Source organism: Pogona vitticeps, chromosome 1 (assembly GCF_051106095.1).
Source record: "Pogona vitticeps strain Pit_001003342236 chromosome 1, PviZW2.1, whole genome shotgun sequence".
NCBI lineage: Eukaryota > Metazoa > Chordata > Lepidosauria > Squamata > Agamidae > Pogona > Pogona vitticeps.
The window spans coordinates 108,658,335-108,679,825 of record NC_135783.1 but is presented as its reverse complement, the minus strand read 5'-3'; the positions used below and the strand labels follow the sequence as shown (position 1 = coordinate 108,679,825).

The following is a 21,491-nucleotide window of genomic DNA, read 5'->3' as shown; positions in this document are numbered from 1 at the left end:
GGAGCGTAGTGGGCGACGCGGGCAGTTGACGAGAAATGGTGAACTTCAGGAAGGCCTTCCACTTGCTCCCGTACAGGGTGTCAGTGGACGGCTTACGACAATGGGCGAGGACGTGAGCTACCGTGGGACTATCCTCCAGGCGGTGGGGTGGAGTGACTGCACGTCCGGGTGGTAAGTCGTGCCCTCGTTCTGGGTCAGCAGATGAGGGAGGTAAGGTAGCCTGACGTACTCCGTCGCCCTCGAGATGAGCCTCGCGAACCACGGTTGGCGTGGCCAGAATGGAGCAATCAGAATGGCATTCGCATTGTCGTCGCAAACCTTCACCAGTGTTCTCAGTAGGAGAGGAAACGGTGGAAACATGTAGAGAAGGTGGTTGCTCCACGCCACCATCAGAGCGTCGCCGTGCGAGTTCGGGCTGTGACCGCCCCTGGAGAAGTAGATGGGGCATTTGGTGTTGAGGTGAGTGGCGAAGACATCCACCATGGGAGTTCCCCATCGCTCGCAGAGTGTTAGGAACACCGCTTGGTCCAGCACCCATTCGTGCATGGTAACAACAGTCCTGCTGAGCCGATCCGCAAGTATGTTGTCGTGAGAGGAAATGTATACAGCGGATGATGTTGGAGACACCACTCCCATAGCTGGACAGCAAGATACAGGAGGGAGAAAGAGTGGGTACCGCCCTGTTTGTTGATATACGCGACAGCCGTCGTGTTGTCCGAAACGATCTGAAGGGCTGTGCCCCTGATAATGGGCAGAAACGCCCGGCAAGCTTTGAAGATGGCGAGAAGTTCTCGATTGTTGATGTGGAGAGCAAGCTCCTTTGGAGACCATCGATCGTGGACCTGCAGACCGCAACAATGGGCACCCCAGCTGATGTCGCTGGCATCCGTCGTGATGCGAGTTCGTAGGGCAATGGGAGCAAAAGGGCGTCCCATAAACAGATTGGCCGGGTTGAGCCACCACTCCAGCTGCTCCGACAACTCCTTGGACACCAAGAGTCTCTTTTTGGGGAAGTCCCAGAGGGGATTGAAGAGTGACAGGAGCCACACTTGCAGTGAACGAAGTTTCAGTCTCGCATGAGGGATGACTGAAGTGGTGGAGGCCATAAGGCCCAACAGCCTCTGAGCAGTGTGAGCGGTGACATGATGAAGAGGGCGGAATTTCTTCATGAGAACAGCCATCTTCCGCGCTCTCTCTAGAGGCAGGAATGCCCGCCCGGTCCGAGCGTCGAGAGTGGCACCTATGTAGGAGGCAACCGGCGAGGGGACAAGGACAGACTTCTTGTAGTTTACCTGCTTCGTAAAGACTCTGGGCGCGGTGGAAAGTCCAAAAGGCAGAGCGGAGAATTCGTAACACTTTGACCCCGTGAAAAACGCAGGAAGCGACGATGGTCGTGCCTTATATTTATGTGGAAATAGGCGTCGCTGAGGTCTATGACGACGAACCAGTCGCCCTGTCACAAGAGGGGCAGAATCCTCTCCAAGGTTACCATCCGGAAACGGCAATAGACAATGAACTTGTTGAGGCGCCTGAGGTCTAATATAGGGCGGAAAGAGTCGTCCCTCTTTGTCACCAGAAAATATCTGGAGAAAAAACCAGGATTGGCAGGATTTGGAAACACCCTGGTTATTGCATGCTTTCGTAACAAGGTGGTTACTTCTTGCTTTAGAGGGTCGGATGGGGGAGTAAGAACTAGACGGGGAGGAGGCGTCTCTAAAAATTCTATCGCGTAACCGCGAGCGATGATGGAAAGGACCCAGTTGTCTGAAGTAATGATAAGCCAACTGGAGAGGAAAGGAGACAAGCGGGTGGCGCAGGAAGGAGAAGAAATGGCCGTAGAGCAGTCAAAGGCCCTGTTTGTTCTTACGGTCGACCTTTTTGAAGGAAGCACGTGTCCTGTGTCGTTGGTCATGTCTAGTGGTGTAGCCGGAAGAGGGAGAATACCTCTGTTTGGAGGGATAGGATCGACCTGGTTGTATAGCAGGGGAGAAGGATGGACGCTTCCATGAGTAGCGTTGTTTGTAGAACGGTTGAGCAGCATAGGATCTGGCAGCCTTTTTAGCTTCATGGAGACCCTTCAGGATCTCGTCCGTCTTGGGATCAAAAAGACCCGAACCGTCAAAGGGGAGGTCAAGGATACGGGCCTTGGAGTCTTCAGGAATGGCCGCAGACTTAAGCCACGCCTGCCTCCTCATGGCAACACCCGTCATTAGATTACGGGATGCAGCATCCAAAATATGACGAACCGTGACCCGTTCCTGACGAATGAGTTGTGAGGCCTCCTGATGAAGAGAGAGACCTCTAGGTTGCAGCTCATCAGGTGCAGCTTGTAAGGATGGTAAAGCCAAGTCCCACAAGTGTTGATGGTAAGCCGCCATAGCGGCGACATAATTAGCAGCTCTCACGATGAGGGATGAAAAGGCATATGAACGCCGACCAAATATGTCCATTTTCCTCCCATCCTTGTTATTGGGGGATGCGGCTGATGCAGGCCGAAACTTAGACTGGGCGACGTCCACAATAAGGGAATTGGGGGCGGGATGTTTCACAAGGAAGTCCAGTTCAGATCCCTGAATCCGGTATAAGTTCTCAACCCGTCTGGACATTCGAGGGGTAGAACAAGGTTTGTCCCAAGGCTGTTTTAGGGTTCGCAGTAGCGATGGGATGAACGCTAGACGCATGGGCAAGTTCTGATCCTCATCTATATCGCCGTATACCTTGTCGGGGACCGTTTCCGGCGGTCGTTCGACAGGAAGTTCCAAGGCGGAGGCTATTCTATGTATTAGTTGAGAATAGCTGGGAAAATCGGCCACAGGAGAAACCGGGTTCTTATCAATGATGGCAGAGTCCGGAGTGTTATCATTAGGAGCTGATGCGTCCGAAAATGAACATTAGGAGGAGGAATCGTCGGGATGATCAGAAGGGAGGGACGGGGGGAATGGGAGTTCCGGCATGGGAAAAACGGGGGCCGGTATCGATTTGCCTCTGCGTTTGAAGCGTTTCTTGCCCTTCGGTCCGGTATCGGTACCGTGTCCTGTACCGTGCCCGGTATCGGGATCGGGATCGGTATCGAGGAGATCCAATTGAAAGGAGTCAGAGTCAGAGGAAACGTGGCGTCGTTTCTTCTTGCATGGTTTCGCCGGTACCGAATCGCGAGGACGCTTTGGTTTCGGTGGCACCGCGTCGGTACCGAGTGGCGCGGTACCGACTCCGGTGTCGGTGGTGGTACGACGTGGGATACCGGTCGGTATCGGAGCCGGAGGCCGCACACAGCTAGCGGCAGTGGACCGTTGCTCTGTCTTTCGTAGATAGGAGGGTTGTCCCGGTACCGATCGAGACCCTTTCGCTCCGATATCGGGAAAGGACGGTACCGCCTGGACGTGTCGGTGTCTGCCCCTGTCGGTATCGCGGGGTGACGGTACCGACAGTACCGAAGAATCGGAGGAGACCGATGAGGAGGACGAGGAGTCGGATGAGGAACTCCGCACAGCGAGGCTGTATAGAAGCCGCGGGTCGTAGAGCTTTTGCATCTGCTTCCGCCATTTTCTTAAATAGCCCTTGGAAAGTTTGAGCGGAGCGGGTTTGTCCTCCATAGCCTCATGCCTCTTAGGCTTCTTGGGGCGAGCATGTCGAGCCCCGCGGGGGGAGACCTTCGGTCCCGAGGGGCTCGGAGACCGGGAATCTCCAGAGGCTGTTTCCAAATGCTTAGTCTTGGCTCTCTTCTTCCTAGGGGATGGGAAGAGAGGTATGTCCGGCGTATCGACCGGCGGTGGCAAGGATGGTGGGGAAGAAGCTGCCGACGAAGCCTGGGACGGAATCTCAATAGGAGATTGCGGAGTAAGAGCAGGCAGGGAGGGCGACGGTTGGAGTTGAGGAGTGGCCGCAGGAGACGGCGGGGGAGGAATGGCGGCCGTGGCCTGACTCTGAGGAGGCTTGGGTTTTTTAGAAGCCTTCTTGGTAGACTTAGTCGGCTTGCCATTGGCCCTAGTTTTAGGGCCGGGTGCAGGACCCGAATCTGCAAGCGCAGAGGACGCCGCCATAGCAGGTGCGGTGAGGGATTTTTCCCAGAGCGCTGCCCGAAGACGTTGCTCTCTAAGTCTCAGGCCTTGCCGGGTAAAGCGTTCGCAGTGGCGGCAAGTCTGGGGGATATGTGACTCCCCAAGACAAAATAAACAATAACGATGGCCGTCTGTAGAAGGGATCTTTTTAGAACAGGCGGCACAGCTTTTAAAAGTAACTTTAGGTGAAGAAGGTGCCTTGGAGGCCATAAAAGAAAAAAGGCGGGAAAAGAAACAGTCCAAGAAATAAGGGGGAAAAAGGGGTAGGGGAGAGAGGGAAAACCCTCAGACACAGTCCAAAAACTCCCCTAATAATAAGATGAAGGAAAGTTACTTCCCTTGAAGCATGAAAAGCGGAGCCAAATCCAGGAATCTTCCAGATCTTTCCAATATTTCACGGAGCTCTAGCTAGGAGACCTAACTGCAGCAGCGGAAAAAATGGAACTGAATGGCTGTTAGGGCGGGCGGACCATGAGGTCCTGGGGGGGCGGAGCCAAAAGTGTTACTTTAAGCTCTAGAATGTTCCGAGGCCTTCTGCGCAAGCGCAGATTAACCCATTAGTGTGATTTCACAGAGTCCACGAAGAAGAACCTGGGGCTTTCCAATATGTGCCTTTGTTATGCTGATGTATGTGAGGAAGCGTGTGTGTGTATGTGTGTGTGTTTGTGCATCATCTGCCATTGAAAGAGAGTGCATGTTCCTTCCCTTGTTCATCTCTTGTCTCTTTACAAAGCCTCACTCCTTTTCACCCAGTCAACTTACAGACCAAAAATAAAACTAGCTAGTGAATCGCTGCTGTGAGGAGTAGTTTCCCAGATTCTCCCATGGTTGTTTTCTGCCTGTAGCCCATCAGAGAGTGAAGCACAAACCTAAGGAGAAGATTATTTTGAGCTGTAAAATATACCGCTCCTGAATTAGACAGTGGGCAAATGTGAGGTTAAAATATATAAAAGCACTTTAATGCTGAAACCTCAGTAGTTGAGGGCTCAGAGAATTACGAACAGAATTACAAATATAGGAATATGTGCAGAATTTGAGGAGCTCCATATTGTCTATATCACCAACAAGAAAAAGTAGGAACCAAACACAATGAAACAGGAAGCTATAGTTGAGGTCTGTTGTGTTTGTATGGCTGTTTTTATTTTAATTCTGCAGATGTCTTACTGCCTGAGGCAGTAAAAATAAGCTGCTTTTCTATCATAAAGATTTTTAATATGGGGAGAGGAGGAAGGGATGGAAGGAACAAAAAGTAAGTATATATGCTTTTAAAACAATCAGACAATGTTTCATAGAAGGCAGTAGAACTGAGCTGTTTAGTTGTCGAAAATGTGCTCAGGAAGACAATGCAGGATTAGGTGATGCAGAAGGATTTCACAGTTTGCTGCATCTTATCTCTTATTCTTAATGTCCTTAATCTTGTCCTATTTGACTATAGAAAGCTAATTCAGGGAACAGAAAGACAGAGAAGACTTGAAAGGTTTCTTAGTTCCTAATGAGCTGGATCCTGACTTGTCTTTCTTGAAGCAGAATGCAGTTCCATTGGGAAAATGAACTGCATCCCAGTAGAGGCAAAGGATGGGGTCTGTGGGGAAATGATATTCTCTAGTTCCCTGCAGCCCACAGTGCCACAACACTCATTGTTTTGTAGAGGGGTCTGAACAGCCATGGGGAGTTGCATAGGCCTGCAAGGGAAGAAGAAAGAATTAAGGAAAACCAGCACCCCATCCCCTTCCTCCAAACCACCAGGGCTCCACTGAATGCAAAGTACTGACTGCCACCTATTATTCCACAAACCTTCCTCTTCCTTCTATGGATGAGCAGTTTCTGGCCATCATTTTTTCATGCTGAATTTGACCTCTGTTCTTCTGATAGCTGAAGCCAGTGATGATCAAGACACGTCTATATCCTCATTAAAAGAACTTCAGAAGAAGACGGACCTCTATCACCTTCAAAAGGTCAGACCGCTTAATGGGTTGGTCACTGACTGACTAGTTAATTGACTGACCAAATTGAAGGGCATATTTAATTAGCACCTTTGGAATTAAAACCAGTGAAGGAGAAAAAGCTTGTAGTCTTGAAATGCCAACAGAGGCAGTGTGAAGAGCGGGGGCTGAATACTTCACCACCAGTGCCTCCCTTTTTCTGTTTGTTCTTTGCTGATTCTTGTCTGAATATCCTGAATTCTCTGAGGATGCCATTGCCGCAATTTGCTGAGAAGCAAATAATTGTGTTAACTGATTAATTCTGAAATTGTTTCATTCATGTCTTTCCTATTCCCATGTTCCAGGCCTAACTAAATTTCATGTTGAGTCTACTTGTTAGTTTAGGTTTAGTTAAAATACATTTACCAAGGTTACAGAAGAAAATGACAACAACCAGCAACCTGTTTCATACCTGAGCTATAGATAATCTCTAGTTAGTTTCCACATTGACTAATGCAAGAGAATCTACCAGCTGGCTCACCAGCATATGTAGTCTCTTTTTGTCAGGCACCTTTCTTACCAGAACATAGACCATAAGAAGAGCCCTGCTGGATCAGGCCAAGGGCCCATCTATCCCAGCTTCCTGTATCTCACAGTGGCCCCACCAGATGCCTCTGGGAGCATATGAGGCAACTAGATAGCTGTCTCTTGATACCCCTCCCCTTCATCTGGCATTTTGAGGTACCTTCCTTTTAAGCCTGGAGATTAGACATCCCCGTCATGGCTTGTCACCTGTGATGGACTTTTTCTCCAGAAATCTGTCCAATCCCCCTTTAAAGGCATCTAGGCCAGATGCCATCACCACATCCTGTGGCAAGGAGCTCCACAGACTAACAACACACTGGGTAAAGAAATAATTTCTTTTGTCTGTTCTCACTCTCCCAACACTCAATTTGAGTGGGTGTCCTCTGGTTCTGGTATTGTGTGAGAGGGAATAGAGCTTCCCTCTATCCACTTTATCCATCCCCTTTATAATTTTATACGTCTCAGTCATGTCCCCCCTCAGGCGCCTTTTCTCTAGACAAGAGTCCAAAACGCTATAGTCTTTCCTCATAAGGGAGGTGCCCCAGCCCAGTCATCATTTTAGTTGTTCTCTTCTGCACCTTTAGCTGTAACTTACTACTGGATTTCAGTCAGTAGGTTATTTGCTCAGGTCAAGGTTCTATACTTACTCGTGCTGTAGTAAAAGTATGTAAGAAATGGATGTACGTATTTCAGAAAGCAAGGAGAATAACCTAACCTTTTTGTGTAAGGTGCTCAAGCATTTCTATAATTAATTATTTCAAGCTACAACTAATGCATCTTTCCATATGCATTGTTGCTAATACTTGCAAAATAGCAACAGTACCAGCTAAGAAACACATTATTATTTAGTCATCACGGCTAGTACTCTTTGTGAGTAGTCTCTAGAAACTATTGTAACAATCAGTTGCGTCATCTGAAAAATGGAATAATCTTATTAATGTTGCTCAGTGATTTACTCAATAGGACTTCAACATTCTTTTTTCCTTTATATGTGTGTGTTGTTGTTTTTTAGACTCTGTTGGAGATAAAAGAGTCAAGAAGGCTTAAGAAATTAAGCAAATTTGAAATGCTCCGTTTTGAAATTGTTGACTTCATAGATGGGCTTGTGAGGTAAGCACTGCTTTCTTGTACCCTGTTTCCCCTAAAATGAGACCTAACCTGAAAATAAGCCCTAGTATGATTTTTCAGGATGCTCTTAATATAAGTCCTACCCCCAAAATAAGCCCCAGTTAAGTGAAACCCACCATTGTGCAGCAACTAGAAGATGATGTGACTGTATTTGAATAAATGTAGATTGTTGTACATGAAAAAAACCCACATTTATTTATTTAGTGGATTTCTATCCCGCCCATCTAGACCAAAGGTCTACTCTAAACATCCCCTGAAAATAAGCCCTAATGCTTTTTATGGTGTAAAAATTAATATCAGACCCTGTCTCATTTTGGGTGAAACATGGTACTTATTTGTGTGTGAAACTTGTGGGCACATTTCTAGTTAAAAATAGTGCTTGAGACAGCATTTTTGACATGGTTGCTCAGTTTTGCATAGTGAATTCAAGTTGGTTCAGTAACAAACAGCTCACCTGCACTGTGGTTTGCTGTGGAAAGAACAAATGCATATGTATATGTTACTTATACATTTCCAATGTTACTGCAACGTGATTTAAACAACCCTAGAAGTATAGAAGGCATTCACGTGGGATGGATGGAAATATCTACACATTTGCTTCCATTAAAGGATTCTAAATGTCTAAAAACATATCTTTTAAAAGTTTGTTGGTAGAGTTCCGTAGTCCTTAATCCACTGAATGATAGGAATTAGTCAGAGGGCCACTGCTGATGCTTGGACCACAGGCGATCCATCTCTATTTGTAGAAGGAAGCAGTGCCTTCTTCACATGGATCTGAAAAGAGCCCATTATTGCTTAGGAAACTATCCAGACAGCAGGTAGGACAAGATACCGTATTTTTTGCACCATAAGACGCACTTTTCCCCCACAAAACAGGGGGGTGGAAAGTCTTTGCTTCTTATGGCGCGAAGAAAACAGATTATATTTTCCTGTTTTCTTCTCCTAAAAAATTGGTGCGTCTTATGGAAAGGTGCGTCTTATGGAGCGAAAAATACGGTAGTTCAAGAGAAAAATAAGTCCTACATGATGGCACAGGCCCAGTACCAGTGGTCAGGAGTGGTTTTTCCCCCCCAGTTTCAGTCGGTTCACCGCATGCAGCCTCATCTAGAGGAAGCAGACCTCATTTCAGTAACACACAGTATTGCTATGTCTAAGCTGGGTTCCTGTAGTATGCTCCAAATGGGCTTGAGATCTCTAATTAGCATCAAACTCATACTGTGAATGCTTATGGTGCACCAAGTTCTTTGTTGGCTACATTTCTCAATGCAACCATTCTCCCACTCGGGAACTTCCTACCAAGGCAGAGCAGGCACCTAACACTGACTGCCACATGATACCAGAGCAAAATGTGAAATGGATGTGCTTTCTTGTGGCTTCTTCCTGCTGTAGAAATTGAGATCAATCAGTCAGTCTCACTGTTTATTCCATGATGCTTTTCCAGAAAGTACCTTGTGCCTGTGGAGATGCAAACGCTGCATGAAGTGATGTATTTCAGTGCAGCAAATACACTTCGTGAACATTTGAATGCTGCCCCACGTGTTGCCCTTCACACTGCCCTCAATAATCCATATTTCTACCTGAAGGTAAGAAATAAGAATCTAGGCACAGTATACCCATGGTGTATTTTTGTCAAGTACTTCCTGTCTCTGGAGTTATTTATGTTTGGAAAGCAGTGCATGTTGTCTGGAGCAGTGCATGGTTTTCTGCACTGGCTTCTTTCATTGGATTCTGTGATTCTCAGTGTGAAAGGGTGTGGAGTGTGTTAGATATGTAACCTAGTTGGCTTCTGTGGTATTTTGAGTCCTGCAGTCTGTCACAAAGTGGCCGTTCTGAAATACTTGTTAACCATGTCAGTTCATACTTTACAGTCTTAGGGTTATTAGGCTCTGAATCCTAACTTGTTAGCAGAGATGCTTCCCATCTCTCCTGAGATATTGGAAAACAGCAGCACTATATATGAGGCCTAAAATATCTGCTAAAATGTCTGTCCCATCTCACGTCTTTCCCTTACAATCAATATTCCAGCAAGTCAGTTCGATGAATTTCTCAATATCTACATGCTGGGAGGCAGAGTTAGGGACTTAAGTAGAAAGAAAGATTTTTAAAAAAGAAATTTATCAAAACCATACATCTAATTATATTTACCACATTGAGGCAGATAGTGGAATACAAATCAACAAAGCAAGGTTGGGAAAAGAATGTAATATGTATATGTTCCCAATTATTTAATTGAACTTTTCACATTTATTTGATTTTAGACAGACTAAGAACTTAGATTGGGAGAGCAAACTTAATTCAGTTTCCAGCATGTATGATGAAAGCCAAGTCAGAGGCCTGGCATTAAAATATCTGAACATGCTTTAGGAAAACGTTTGAAATCTAAGGGGAAGCAGACTCTTTGTTGCTCCAGTACACAAAGTAATTTTCATAGTATAAGTTCAGCACCACCTGTTCTTTCATGAATTATAAAGCCAGGATGAAAGTTCTCATGATAAATATCAGTCTCTGACTACAAAGAGATGCAGACAGCAAAGAACCGACACTACTACAGTGGTGCCTCGTTCAAATCTCTGTTAAGCGAAATCCTCGTGAAGTGAAATGAAAAAGCCCACTGAAATGCATTGGAAACCGGTTCAATGCATTCCAATGGGCGAAATACCTCAGTGTCCAGCGAAGATCCTCCATAGGGCGGCCATTTCTGGTGCCTGTAAAGTGAGGAATCCTTCCTAAAACACAGCGGGGAGCCATTTTAAACAGCGGGCGGACATTTTGAAGACCCGACGATCAGCTGTAAAGATCATCGTTAAGCAAAAAATTGGTTCCTGAAGCAGGGAACCGATCATTGTTAAGCTATTTTTGCCTATTAAAACATTGTTTTGTGGTCACAAAAGCGATCGCAAAAACTTCATCGTCAAGCGATATCCTCATCTAACGTAATTGTCAAGCGAGGCACCACTGTAACAGTTTGGGTACAGTTTCTCCTGGAGACACAATCCATCTCTTAGCAAAGGTCTCCTCACATACAGGTACTGAAAATATACTAGTCCTTGGAGAAAGTGAGGCCCTTGCCTTTTGTTCTCCCACAATCTCTTGGGGCTGAGCCAGCATCATTTGGACAGCAGGGCACATTCTTTCTTGCTTCATTCCTACTGAGAACAGTATTCACATCCCTGTATGGGAATATTCCCCCTCATACTTTGATCAGCCTCTCACTTTGGTTAGGATTTATAGCTGCTAACGTTGCTCCCGGTTTACAGAAGGACTGGAAGCAGAACTTTGCTCATTTGATTCATACACATGCTGCACAAGTTATTGGACAGTTTCCAAGCTCTGTGTAAGGGGGCATCAGTGTGAATAAAAATCAGTGATTTTTAAAAAATATTTTAATCACAATTTAATCAAAAAGCTTTTTTTAAAAAAACTAAATGATAAAAAAATGTCATTAAATCAATTTGAATTTAAATTACATCGACCATTGGGGGGGGGCACCCAGAAACATCAAGTTACTCAAGGCCAGAAAGTGACCAGCTAGTCACATAATAAAGTGTAGCATGAGTGGAGGGAGTGGACAGGATTCTGCCCGATATAAGCAATCTATACTAAAAAGATTTTGGAATTCTTACAGTTGTTGGTGGTGAAGGATGTTACTTATGTTAAAGTTGCATAGTAAGAAAGTTAGCAATTGGTTCTCTACAACTTTACATCATTTGGTTTATGCTGTAAGAATTCCAGCAATAGCAGCAGGTTTCCCTCTGTCTCAGCTGTGGCAATGGAACACTGCCCCCCCCCCCCCAGATCTAAATAGGTGATTCGCCAGCTTTACTGCCACCATCTTCTGGGTAGCATATTCTGGGTAGTGTTCTCATCTTTTTGACAGATTGTGCTAAGTCTTGGCTTACAGGACATATACTGTATTTTTCTGTGTATAAAACTACACTTTTTCCTAAAATAATTAGAGGAAAAATTGAGGGATGTTTTATATACGCAAGGCAGCAGCAGGAGACGGAGGGGCGGAGGAGCAGCAGCCACACTCAGCCGCCTCTCGCAGCTGCCCATTGACTGCTGCCTCCGCCGTCCAATCGCCCCCTCCAGCAGTTGTCTCCTTCGGGCAGGGGACAAGGCGGCGACCTGAGCTGCAGGTGAGCCTCGGCAGTCACACTGGAAGAGGCGATCGGGTGGCGGAAGCAGCAAGAGACGGAGGAGCAGCTGCACTGGGCCATCCCTTGCGGCCGCCCATTGACTGCTCCTCTGGCAAGGGTAAAAATTAGAGGGTTGTTTTATACATTGGGAGGTCGTATACATGAAAAAATACGGTAGATCTAATCTCCATAGGCAGAACTCTGCTCTGTTGCTATCATTGTGTATGTCTCAAAGAGGAGAGTAGCAGGGGTTGTAGTGTTCATGTTATAGGGCAACAGGTTAGTGACTAGGAAGTGTGAGATCTCAACTTTCAACCCAAGGCTGTGACAAGTAGCTGGAAGTGACTAGACCCCTACACCAGACTACCACTTCCTCAGCTTGCCTGTACACATCCAAGATGATGTGCATAGTTAGACTTATATCATGCCTTAATTCAATAATCCAAGACAGTATACATGGCTTTCTTCCTAGGCACTTCATCTCCTCAGTCCTGTAAGACAGGTCAGGCTGGAACAATGTGATGTGCCCAAGGTTGCCAACTGCATTTTACAGCTGATTGGTGGTTGAGGCCAGATCGTCAGACTTCTGGTCCAGTACTTGAACTGCTGCATCCACTGTCTGTTGTCTTCATCATAACTCTTTGTCTTCCCAGACTGCCTGTTCCAGCAGAGCTGACAGGCAAGAGAGGATATTAGCCCTGGGTGAAACAGGGCTATCTATTATGTGTCAGATGTGGTTTGGGTTACTCAGAGTAATGGATAGGACTTATTGTAGTGTAGAGTAAGTCCTATCCATTGTTGTCATTTACTGATCAGGAAGAAAGCAGTGCTTGCTGCTGGATAAAATGAAAAATTAACGTGAGGAAAACATGTACTGGATTAGTTGCACTTTCCCACTTGCAACTGCTGGACTGATGTAAGAGCAAAGCTGGAATCATGCTTACAGATTAGTATTTCTAAAGGTTCATTACTGCAGCTTCTGACTGAGTGGTGTATATTATGATAGCAGTATCTGAAGTTTGGCCTGTTTCTTAATATAAGGGGAAGGGAGTGAAGATGATGGGATCATTAGCATATAAATTAAAAGTACATTGTAACTATTTTCCCCACTGTGAATTTTTGTTTGTCAGAACGAATCCTTGAAAAGTGGTGCGGGGTCCATTTCTAAGACAGCTCCTGATATTTGTATAGCATACAAGCTTCATTTGGAGTGTGGCAGATTAATTAACCTTGTTGACTGGTTAGAGGTATGTGAACATGAATCAATTTGGTAACTACTTTGCTAAATGTTTCTCAGCTTGTCATTTTTTCTTGCTAAGCCTCTCTTGTGTTCTGACAATTACATTCTTGTTGTGTAACATTGCAATATCTTGTGCTGTCAGGCTACAAAAATTCCAATCTCTGTCCCCTTCCTAGTTAGTCCTGGGCAAGTTGGGTTCAGAAAATCCATGCTGCTGCAGCAAGGGCATCGCTTGCCACTGTTGAGCACTGCTATGCGGTTTTTATCAAAAAGTCTTGCTTGTATGAAATAAGATTCTCCTTTCATCTTCCATTCTCCGCCACTTACATGCAGCATCTTCTCTCCCCCCCCCCTAAAAAAAATGACAGCAGGTGAGATGAGCCACATACCTTTTTTTTCTACACAGAAGAAAGCAAAAATGTCTTTCCTTTGCTTCTTTCTTTGGAAGCATCAGTAGGGTTGGAGGTAGCACTTTCTCCAAAAGATCTCAACTGTCAGGAGAAAAATGCCTCTCTTTTTCGTCTTAGGAGGAGGAGAAAAGGAGTGGAGAAGGAGGAGTGGAGAAAAGACTTCCGTCATGGAAGCTAAGCTTTGGAAGAAAAAGACCAGCCATGTCTCACTGATCTTTCTTAGATGGGAAAGAAAATAGGAAGGAGGAAAAAAACAGAGGGACCGTTCCCCTTTGTTTCTTTCTCTTTAAATCCAGTAGGCGTGAGGCATGGCTGGTGCTGTCTCCAGAAACCCAATTTGTTGGACAGAAATGATCTTTCCATACTTTGAAGAGGGAATGACATACGATTTGCTCTCACAAGTTACATTTTGTGGAAAGCACTAGCACCCCCACTGCTGTTTCTTTGCGAAAACCTTGTATAAAATAGGGAGAAAAAGAAAGGCAAACACTTTCCTTTGATCCCCATTTTTGTCTGATGTAAACAAACAAGAATGGATAGACTCAACTGGTGCTTCATTCAAAATTTCTGGTTATGGGAGTAAAAGCACATCTGTTGTCCACATGGAGATACCCCCCCCCCCATCCTCCTAGGTGGGACTTTGCAGTGTCCCACTGCTTCCACTTCTTGCTAAATACCAACAGAAAGGGAAAGAAGCGATTCTACAAACTTTACCTCTGGAAAGCTTGTAGAAAGGGAGACTGCATTTATTTTCTTTCTTGTGAGCTTTTGCTGAGGAAGTAAATACATTTGCCCAGTGCACTGCCTCCTGCCCAGTTTGCAGAAGACAAGCCGTTCCAGTGCAGGAAAGGAAGGGAATAGCTTGGGAGGCAGCAGCAAAGTGCTGGTTGCTTTCTCTGCTGAAATTTGGTACCCCTTTACCTGAGTTCTCAGCCAGTATCTTAAGGTGAGGGGAGAGAACTATGATGGGCATAAGTCATCAATTTGGATATTAAGTGGAGGCAAATCAGAGGTTAGGACTACAGTTTTTTTCTGCACAGTTTCCTATCTGATATTAAATCATGTATGTACTGTAGCTTGATTAAACTTCAAGGCTAATTTTTATCCTAGTAGTATTTGGATTTGAAATTTGCAACCAAACCACAGAACAAATAACTTGTTCAAAACTTTGTCATTAGCCAAGTGAAAATAAATCCCCAGGAATCATTAAAAGCCTACCCACAGCTCTTTGTAGATGTATGAAGTCTTCCTCTCTAATTTAAACAATTTAGCATGCTGTCTAGTGATGGCAATCATGCTGGTGTGTGAATTTTGTCTGTTTTGCGGGATGTTAACAAAATGTAGTACATTCAAAATGTTGCATTTTCTATTAGGCTTTTTCCACAGTGATAACAGCCACTGAAAATTCAGATGTGACAGACCCGAAACAGGACCAGATAGATGATATTACTCAGTATCCTTTCCCCCTCAATTTTCCAATCTTTACTAATTCTTTTTTAAAACATGTATTTCTTTGTTAAATATAACTTGAGGCTAGATCAAAAAGGGATCAGCAAAACATCTTGCAACTCCGTAACACTAAACATGTTTTAAACAAGGGGGAAAAACCACCTTATCAAAAAGTTAGGAAGATCCATGTATGCCAGGGGGCGGATGACTGCTGACTAATAGAGGCTTCACATTTCTCACTGCCAACCAGGAAGAGAGAAGCTGGTTATTTCTCCTAACTTGTCAAAGATAATGAGAACTCATTTTCCTATTTTCACTGGGGATGAGGGTATCTTTCAGAATGGCCACATCCCTTGATGTTCTGTTAGTTCGCAAGAATATTTGATCAGCTAACGGAGCAACACTGCTTTGTCAGCTTAAATTCTGTCACTACTTTTTTTCAAGTGATTCTGAGGCAGACTTGGGAGAAAATTCTGCTGGTAGTTTGAGTAGACAGGTAGAGGATTGTGGTTTAACACTCCTGTTGTCTAAACATTTTCCTTAGAATATGTCCTATTGGGCACACTGAGTTCTGAATAAAAAATACAGTGGTGCCTCGCAAGACAATATTAATTTGTTTCGCAAAAATCGCTATCTTGCGAAAACATCGTCTTGTGAAATGCGATTCCCCATTGGAATGCATTGAAATCTATTTAATGCGTTCCAATGGGGGGATCATCATCTTGCGAAAATCGCCCATAGGAAAGCTGTTTTGCGAAGCTGTCAAAATCGCTGTCTTGCGAAAAACTGTCCCTAAAAAAACCATTTTGCGAAGCGTGGACCCAGCAAAATCCCATCGTCTTGCAAATTAACCGTTTTGTGAGGTAATCGTATAGCGAGGCACCACTGTAGAGGACTGTGACATAAAACGCCTTTTAAGAGTATCATGCACTTTAGGGACCGTCTCAGAGGCTATGAACCCCAGCAACCTTCTAGGAAGCCTGCCTGAACCTTTCACAGTCTTTTGTAGCGTGTGTTTGCCAGCTGCCTACGCCCCTTGAAGAGCTGGCCTGGAAAAGGCTGGAACACCTCAAGGAAAGCATGAGGAATAGTAGGTGAAGGAACTGCAAAAGCTACCTGTCCACTTCCTCTGCTGGCAGGGACATTCTGAGTGGAACTCTGTTGAAGAGGCTACTGATAAGAGAGGCAAGCGCTACATCCAGATCTTGTCAGGCGGTGAGCAACTTTCTGGGTTTGGGAGGTCTCTTGCCTCCATGAACTCCATTCAGGGCTTCCTTCTCCCTCCAAAAAATCTTACTGACTCATTGCTCTCGACAGCCCATAAGGTATGGAATTTTTGCAGGGAAATAAGGTGTGTCTTCCCTATGTGGTATTGTTTCCTAGCAGGATCACTGGGATCTTTTGTGGGGAGACCAAATATGTATCAATGTGTGAAGGTGTGCTTCAATGACTGGTCCAGAATTCATTCCCTGCTTAGATTTAAAAACTGTTGGGTTGGTTTGCATATACTCCCCTGAAGGAGGTAAAGAGTGTTCCTTGACGGGCCGTTCCCAAGTGCTCGATTCATTAGAGCAGTCTCGGAGTTGGAACTCTTGGGATTCATAAAGCCTACCAAACAGAAGACTGATCATGTGGCACGACTGACCTGGGGTAGCTGTTAACTTACGCAGTCTCCTAAGAAAAAGAAGTAAGTGCTCAAACAGGACTTCAGTTGTTAACAAGTGAAGGTATCAGCTACTGAATTAATTGCATTGTTTTGTATTAAAACAAAAGCTGCAGTTCTAACATGATAACATAGTACATGTGCTTCTTGTGTGGAACATGCCTGCAGATCTTTGTCCTGCTGCAGACAACGGCTAGTGTTTCTGATTAGGGGATATGCCATCTGGCTGTGGAGCCAGAAGTTGGAAATTTCTTTCCTTACTGTGCCTCCTTGATAGGGGCTGGACTTGATGATCCATAGGGTCCCTTCCAGCTCTGCAGTTCTAAGATTGTTACTAAGATTACATTGCTGCACAGATGAAAAGATTACTAATGAGAGGGATGTGCGTAGGGTGCCTATTGATACAGTAACTGTTATCTAGACTCCTTCAGTCAAGTGAAATTTGGAGAGAAAAGTTAAGGTCTTACTGTAATGCAATCTGCTGTAATCCTGAATTATAAAGAAAATTAGAAACACTACCTGAAGGTGTGGTCTGATTTGAAGTGTATTCATGTCTAGTCATGGTGGTTTTTTTACAGAAGTAAATTTGCCTTCAGTTGAGGCAGATCAATACAGCACTGTTCCAGCCCTGCCCTGCAATATTGTTTCCAGGAAGCTGGGCAGATCTTGAAGCTTTTAGTTTCTATTTAATCTTTGACATATTAAATATTCAGTCATTTCATTTTGGCAAGTGTATGTCTGCTGCTCTTCAGATAGTCTCTGTATATTTTTCTAATTCTTACCTTTCCCTTTGCAGGACACATTCAAGAGGCTGCATATTTTTTATATCAGAAGATTAAATAAAACTAAATTTAAAATAAAATTTCTATATCGGATTAAAATAGCCTTGTTTTTGTAAATAATTCCATTGCTTACACGAAATGGTTGTACAGCACGCACATAAAAGATGTAGCCAGGTTTAGATTGTAAAGGCCCTTTTTAATTGTCTCATTCTATTATTTGATTCTATACTATTTCATTTCTCATAACTAAGGGTTTTTTTTGTTATTAAGAACTTCATGGTGCAGTGGTTGAACTGCAATATTGCAGCTAAGACTCTCGCAACCAGTTTGATCCCAGTGGATCCAGGTAGTTGACTCAAAATGACTTTGCCTTCCATACTTCCGATCTGTAAATTGAGTACCCAGCTCACTGGAGGGGGGGGGATTGTGTAGCCTGCACAATTGTTGTAAGCCACCAGTGTTTTAAGCTCTATGGGGTGGTGTGTATGCAGTTATGTTCTTTGATTTAAAAGTGGGATAGAAACATTTATCTTAATATCCTTTGAGGTCCTAGGCCTTCAGTTTGTTTCAGCAATGAGCAGTATCAAACACGACACGTTTCTGGCATGACTCCGTCACCCACACTTGTCTTTCTAGTAGGGAAAAGACTATAGAATATACATCCTAGCTAGCAGCTGTTTCTCAGTGGAGGCTTTCAATACCTTTTAAAGCCTTGATATTGCAGTTGTCTCCAAGGATCTTGCTTCTGGTCAGTAACAACCATCGCAGTACTGTACATAAAGAGCTTCCTTTAAACTAGGTTGGGATGGGGGCAGTCATACATTAAGCAACTTCCATTCATTCCACAACAGTTTCCCTCCTGCTCTACCCCTGCCTGAAATCTACACATGGGTCTCTCAGCCCTCATAAGTATATTCAGGGGAAAGATAAAATTAAATGGTCCTGCAGTGCCCATTCCCATTAGACAACAACTGGTATAACCTCGTTTGTCCATCTAACCGGTACCATCTACACAAGACTGTAGGTCTTAAGGTCTTATGCAGGATTTGCTTATCACTGGCAGTCCCTTTTGCCAGTACTGTAATTAGACATCTGTTAATCCTTATCTTCATTCAAGGTATATTAAATGAAGGTAGAATTTTGCTTATTCGTAAAATTATGTGCAATTAATGAAATTAGGAAATTTATAACACCTATTACAGGCATTTTTTTGTATGAGTAAAACTTCAAGTGAGCTGGATTTTGAGCAGAAATTTAAATAATACAACACTAAGGCAAGTTAGAGTGTGTGGTCAATATCTCCTCAAATATTGCCAAGATCTGAGATCAAAATATCTTTTACCATTAAAGGAAATCTATAAGCATTGCTTTTTTCATTCAATTTAATATTTCAGGGCTGGAGACACAGTGGTATAAAACATATTACCTCTACTGGATCCTAGCTGAGGAAATAATGGCCTTCTATTCCATATCACTTTCTCATTAGTTCATAAACACATGCATAGGGCCTCCTGCTGATGTTAGATATTCAGTTTGTGGAAGTTCAAGTGTATTAGGCAACTGATAATTGAAACTGATTATTTAATTCTCATCTGTGAAAGTAATGTAAGCATCATTCTTCCTGTTTCATTAACCATTTAAAGCAAGAATTTGCTCCAATGCAATTAAGCACCACCATTTTCAATGAAAGGGACACAAACTCCTAATATCCACAGGAAAGATGACAAGCAAACAAGATGTAAATGTAGTGAACAATTAAGGATTTCCTGTCCTTCAGTGACAAGATTCCCACTTCTACGACTACCATTGGAGCTTCCATTACAGACTGAAAGAGGAAAATATGCCAGTATGTAAATCTGTTGTAAAAAGCAATTACTGCATTAGTTCATTTCAAAGAACCTCAAACCCATCCAATTTTATTAACATTTATAGATGCACCTCACTCCTCCTTTGAAGAGCTCAGGGCAGTTTCTCTCTTCTTCACTGACAACTTTTTGATCCAGGCCCATTAATTATAAAATGCTTCTCCATATTATAGATGAAAAAACACTTTAGAATGTAACAGGTAAAAACCAGTAAAATCTTATCTCAGGATGAAGAAGTGAGTAAAACACAGGTATACAAGGGCAAGATGCTTAATGGAAAGTCTGTAGAATTCATAAAATCAGAATGCTTTTATCTTACACAAAATTTTAACATTTTCAGTAGTATCAACCACAGTATCAACAGAGCCTAGCGTGGACTTGTCCACAAAAGCTCACATTAAAATATAGCAGTTACGTCTTTAAGGTGTCACAATGTTTTTGTCTAGTTTTATATTTTTTTGTTTCTTGCCTGATATGCTGGCCAGTATCCTATTGATTCTGTATTGTGCAGTTCCTGTTTCTTCATATTTGTATAAAAGGAATTCACTTAACACCTTGTGCAAGTAGAAAGCCCTGCTGGGCAATCTCAGGCTTATGCAACTGCAGGCTAGATTGAGTACAGTTTACACATTTTTTTTGGCAACAGCGTTTTTTCATCTTGACACAAAATCTGAGTGTTGCACCATCTGGAAGTGTTGTAGTCTCTAATCATGTTCACTCAACCAGAAAAGAACCAGGGGGCAGGGGCAACTAGATGACAAATAAGCAGCAACCTTAAGATTGCTCTATACAAGGACTTTGATCATACTAAATAATCCTTAAATGTGTATGAATGGATGTTTTTTACTGACTAATATAGTGTTTTTAGACATTGATACTATTGATGCAAACAGCAATGTGGACCATGTAGAATAAATATATCATCTGTTCATCCTGGGATTGCTTACTGTGCAATGCTACTTCAAATGCAGATTCTTGTCAGGGTTTCAGACGCAGAACGAAGGCAGGTTTTCCTTGACTGCTTGCAATTTCAGTTTGTACTGTAAGCAGCTTTCCAGAATCATGGACTCACCTTGGTCCCCAACCCCAATCTTGACTAAACCACTGTCAATTGTCAGCCTCTACTGCGGCATGTTCTCTAGCCTTGTGAAAAATAAAAGCTAAACAAGAATTATGTTTTGCCAGGTTAGAGGTAGATTGGAAGCAATTTTTTCAGAGTTGGGGTGAAATCAATGGTGATTGTGCAGCAGCATTAATTTTTAGCAAAAATGTACAGCACCAGAAGAAGAAAAAAAAACAAGCACAGAAATGAGGGGGGTGGGTAAGCAGCTCATAGGCAACATATCCCCCAAATGTTTTCCTTTGTTCAATGATTTTGTCCTTTGCGCAAACTAAGTTTTATCATTTTATTTGCTTTTAGTGATGATGCCAAACTGCCTGAAGTGCTTTTAAATAGAAAGATAGGATAGAGATGTAGCAATAATTGCAAAATTAGCTTTTTTGATCTGGTGGCACTAACAGTTGAAGAATCTTAGCTCCAACCAGCCTCAAACAGCCCTCTCAGGCAAATAGTAGCTATGTTTCTAGTTCCACACTGGCTTCAAGTTCCACAGCTTATACTTAAACGTAAGTTGCAATGCATACTCTACAAAGCCAAGGTCATAGAATCCCATCCTGACTTTTTGCAAGGGCTCCCTTTACAGTATCTTACATACCTGGATCTGCTAGGTAATACAAAAGGTAAGAGGTAGATGCAACTAAAAATGAGATTGCTTATGTCTGTTTTCTCTGGGCCATAATAGAATAGGTCTGGTACCTACAACACAAAGGCTGATTCTGGACTATACAGAGAGGAAATCACTGCCACTTCAGGAGCTGATGATTTTTCTAAGACATCTACACATTTCCACATGCACCAAACCTCTTCAGTAGCAGTTCTTATTTGTTAGCTCCTGATTATTCTTTCCAGTCTGTATGCCTTTGGACACTTCCCCTTTAGTTACTTACCTTGGTCATAAAAGGACACTGGAAAGAAGAGCTGGAGGAGGGAGTGTGCCAGAAAAGCTTTTAAGTTCCTTCCATACCCTGCCTCCCTCTTTTTCTATCTGCACCATCTCTGAATGGAACTTCATAATGATTAATACTCAATTTTACACCTATTTCCTGAGTCTGGTTAACTAGAAGTTTCACTCAACACATCTATTTGTTTTTTTAAATGGTGGCAAACCCACCACATATCAAACAGTCAAA

General features: G+C 43.5%; 1 protein-coding gene across 4 annotated transcripts in view; it reads left to right on the top strand.

Moving 5' to 3' along the window:
• ORC3 (origin recognition complex subunit 3) overlaps nt 1-17,475 on the top strand; it is a 62,056-nt gene extending 44,581 nt beyond the window's left edge. For 3 of the 4 annotated variants that reach the window (XM_078380402.1, XM_020790200.3, XM_078380405.1), the window contains 7 exons: nt 5,931-6,013; nt 7,578-7,675; nt 9,135-9,276; nt 12,963-13,079; nt 14,856-14,935; nt 16,487-16,618; nt 17,391-17,475. In XM_078380402.1, the coding sequence (XP_078236528.1) occupies nt 5,931-6,013; nt 7,578-7,675; nt 9,135-9,276; nt 12,963-13,079; nt 14,856-14,935; nt 16,487-16,592 (626 nt within the window). In that variant the 3' untranslated portion in view covers nt 16,593-16,618; nt 17,391-17,475. The remainder of the gene's footprint in view (nt 1-5,930; nt 6,014-7,577; nt 7,676-9,134; nt 9,277-12,962; nt 13,080-14,855; nt 14,936-16,486; nt 16,619-17,390) is intronic. The other variant, XM_072998929.2, reaches the window with a different exon arrangement.
• Nucleotides 17,476-21,491: the final 4,016 nt, after the last annotated feature.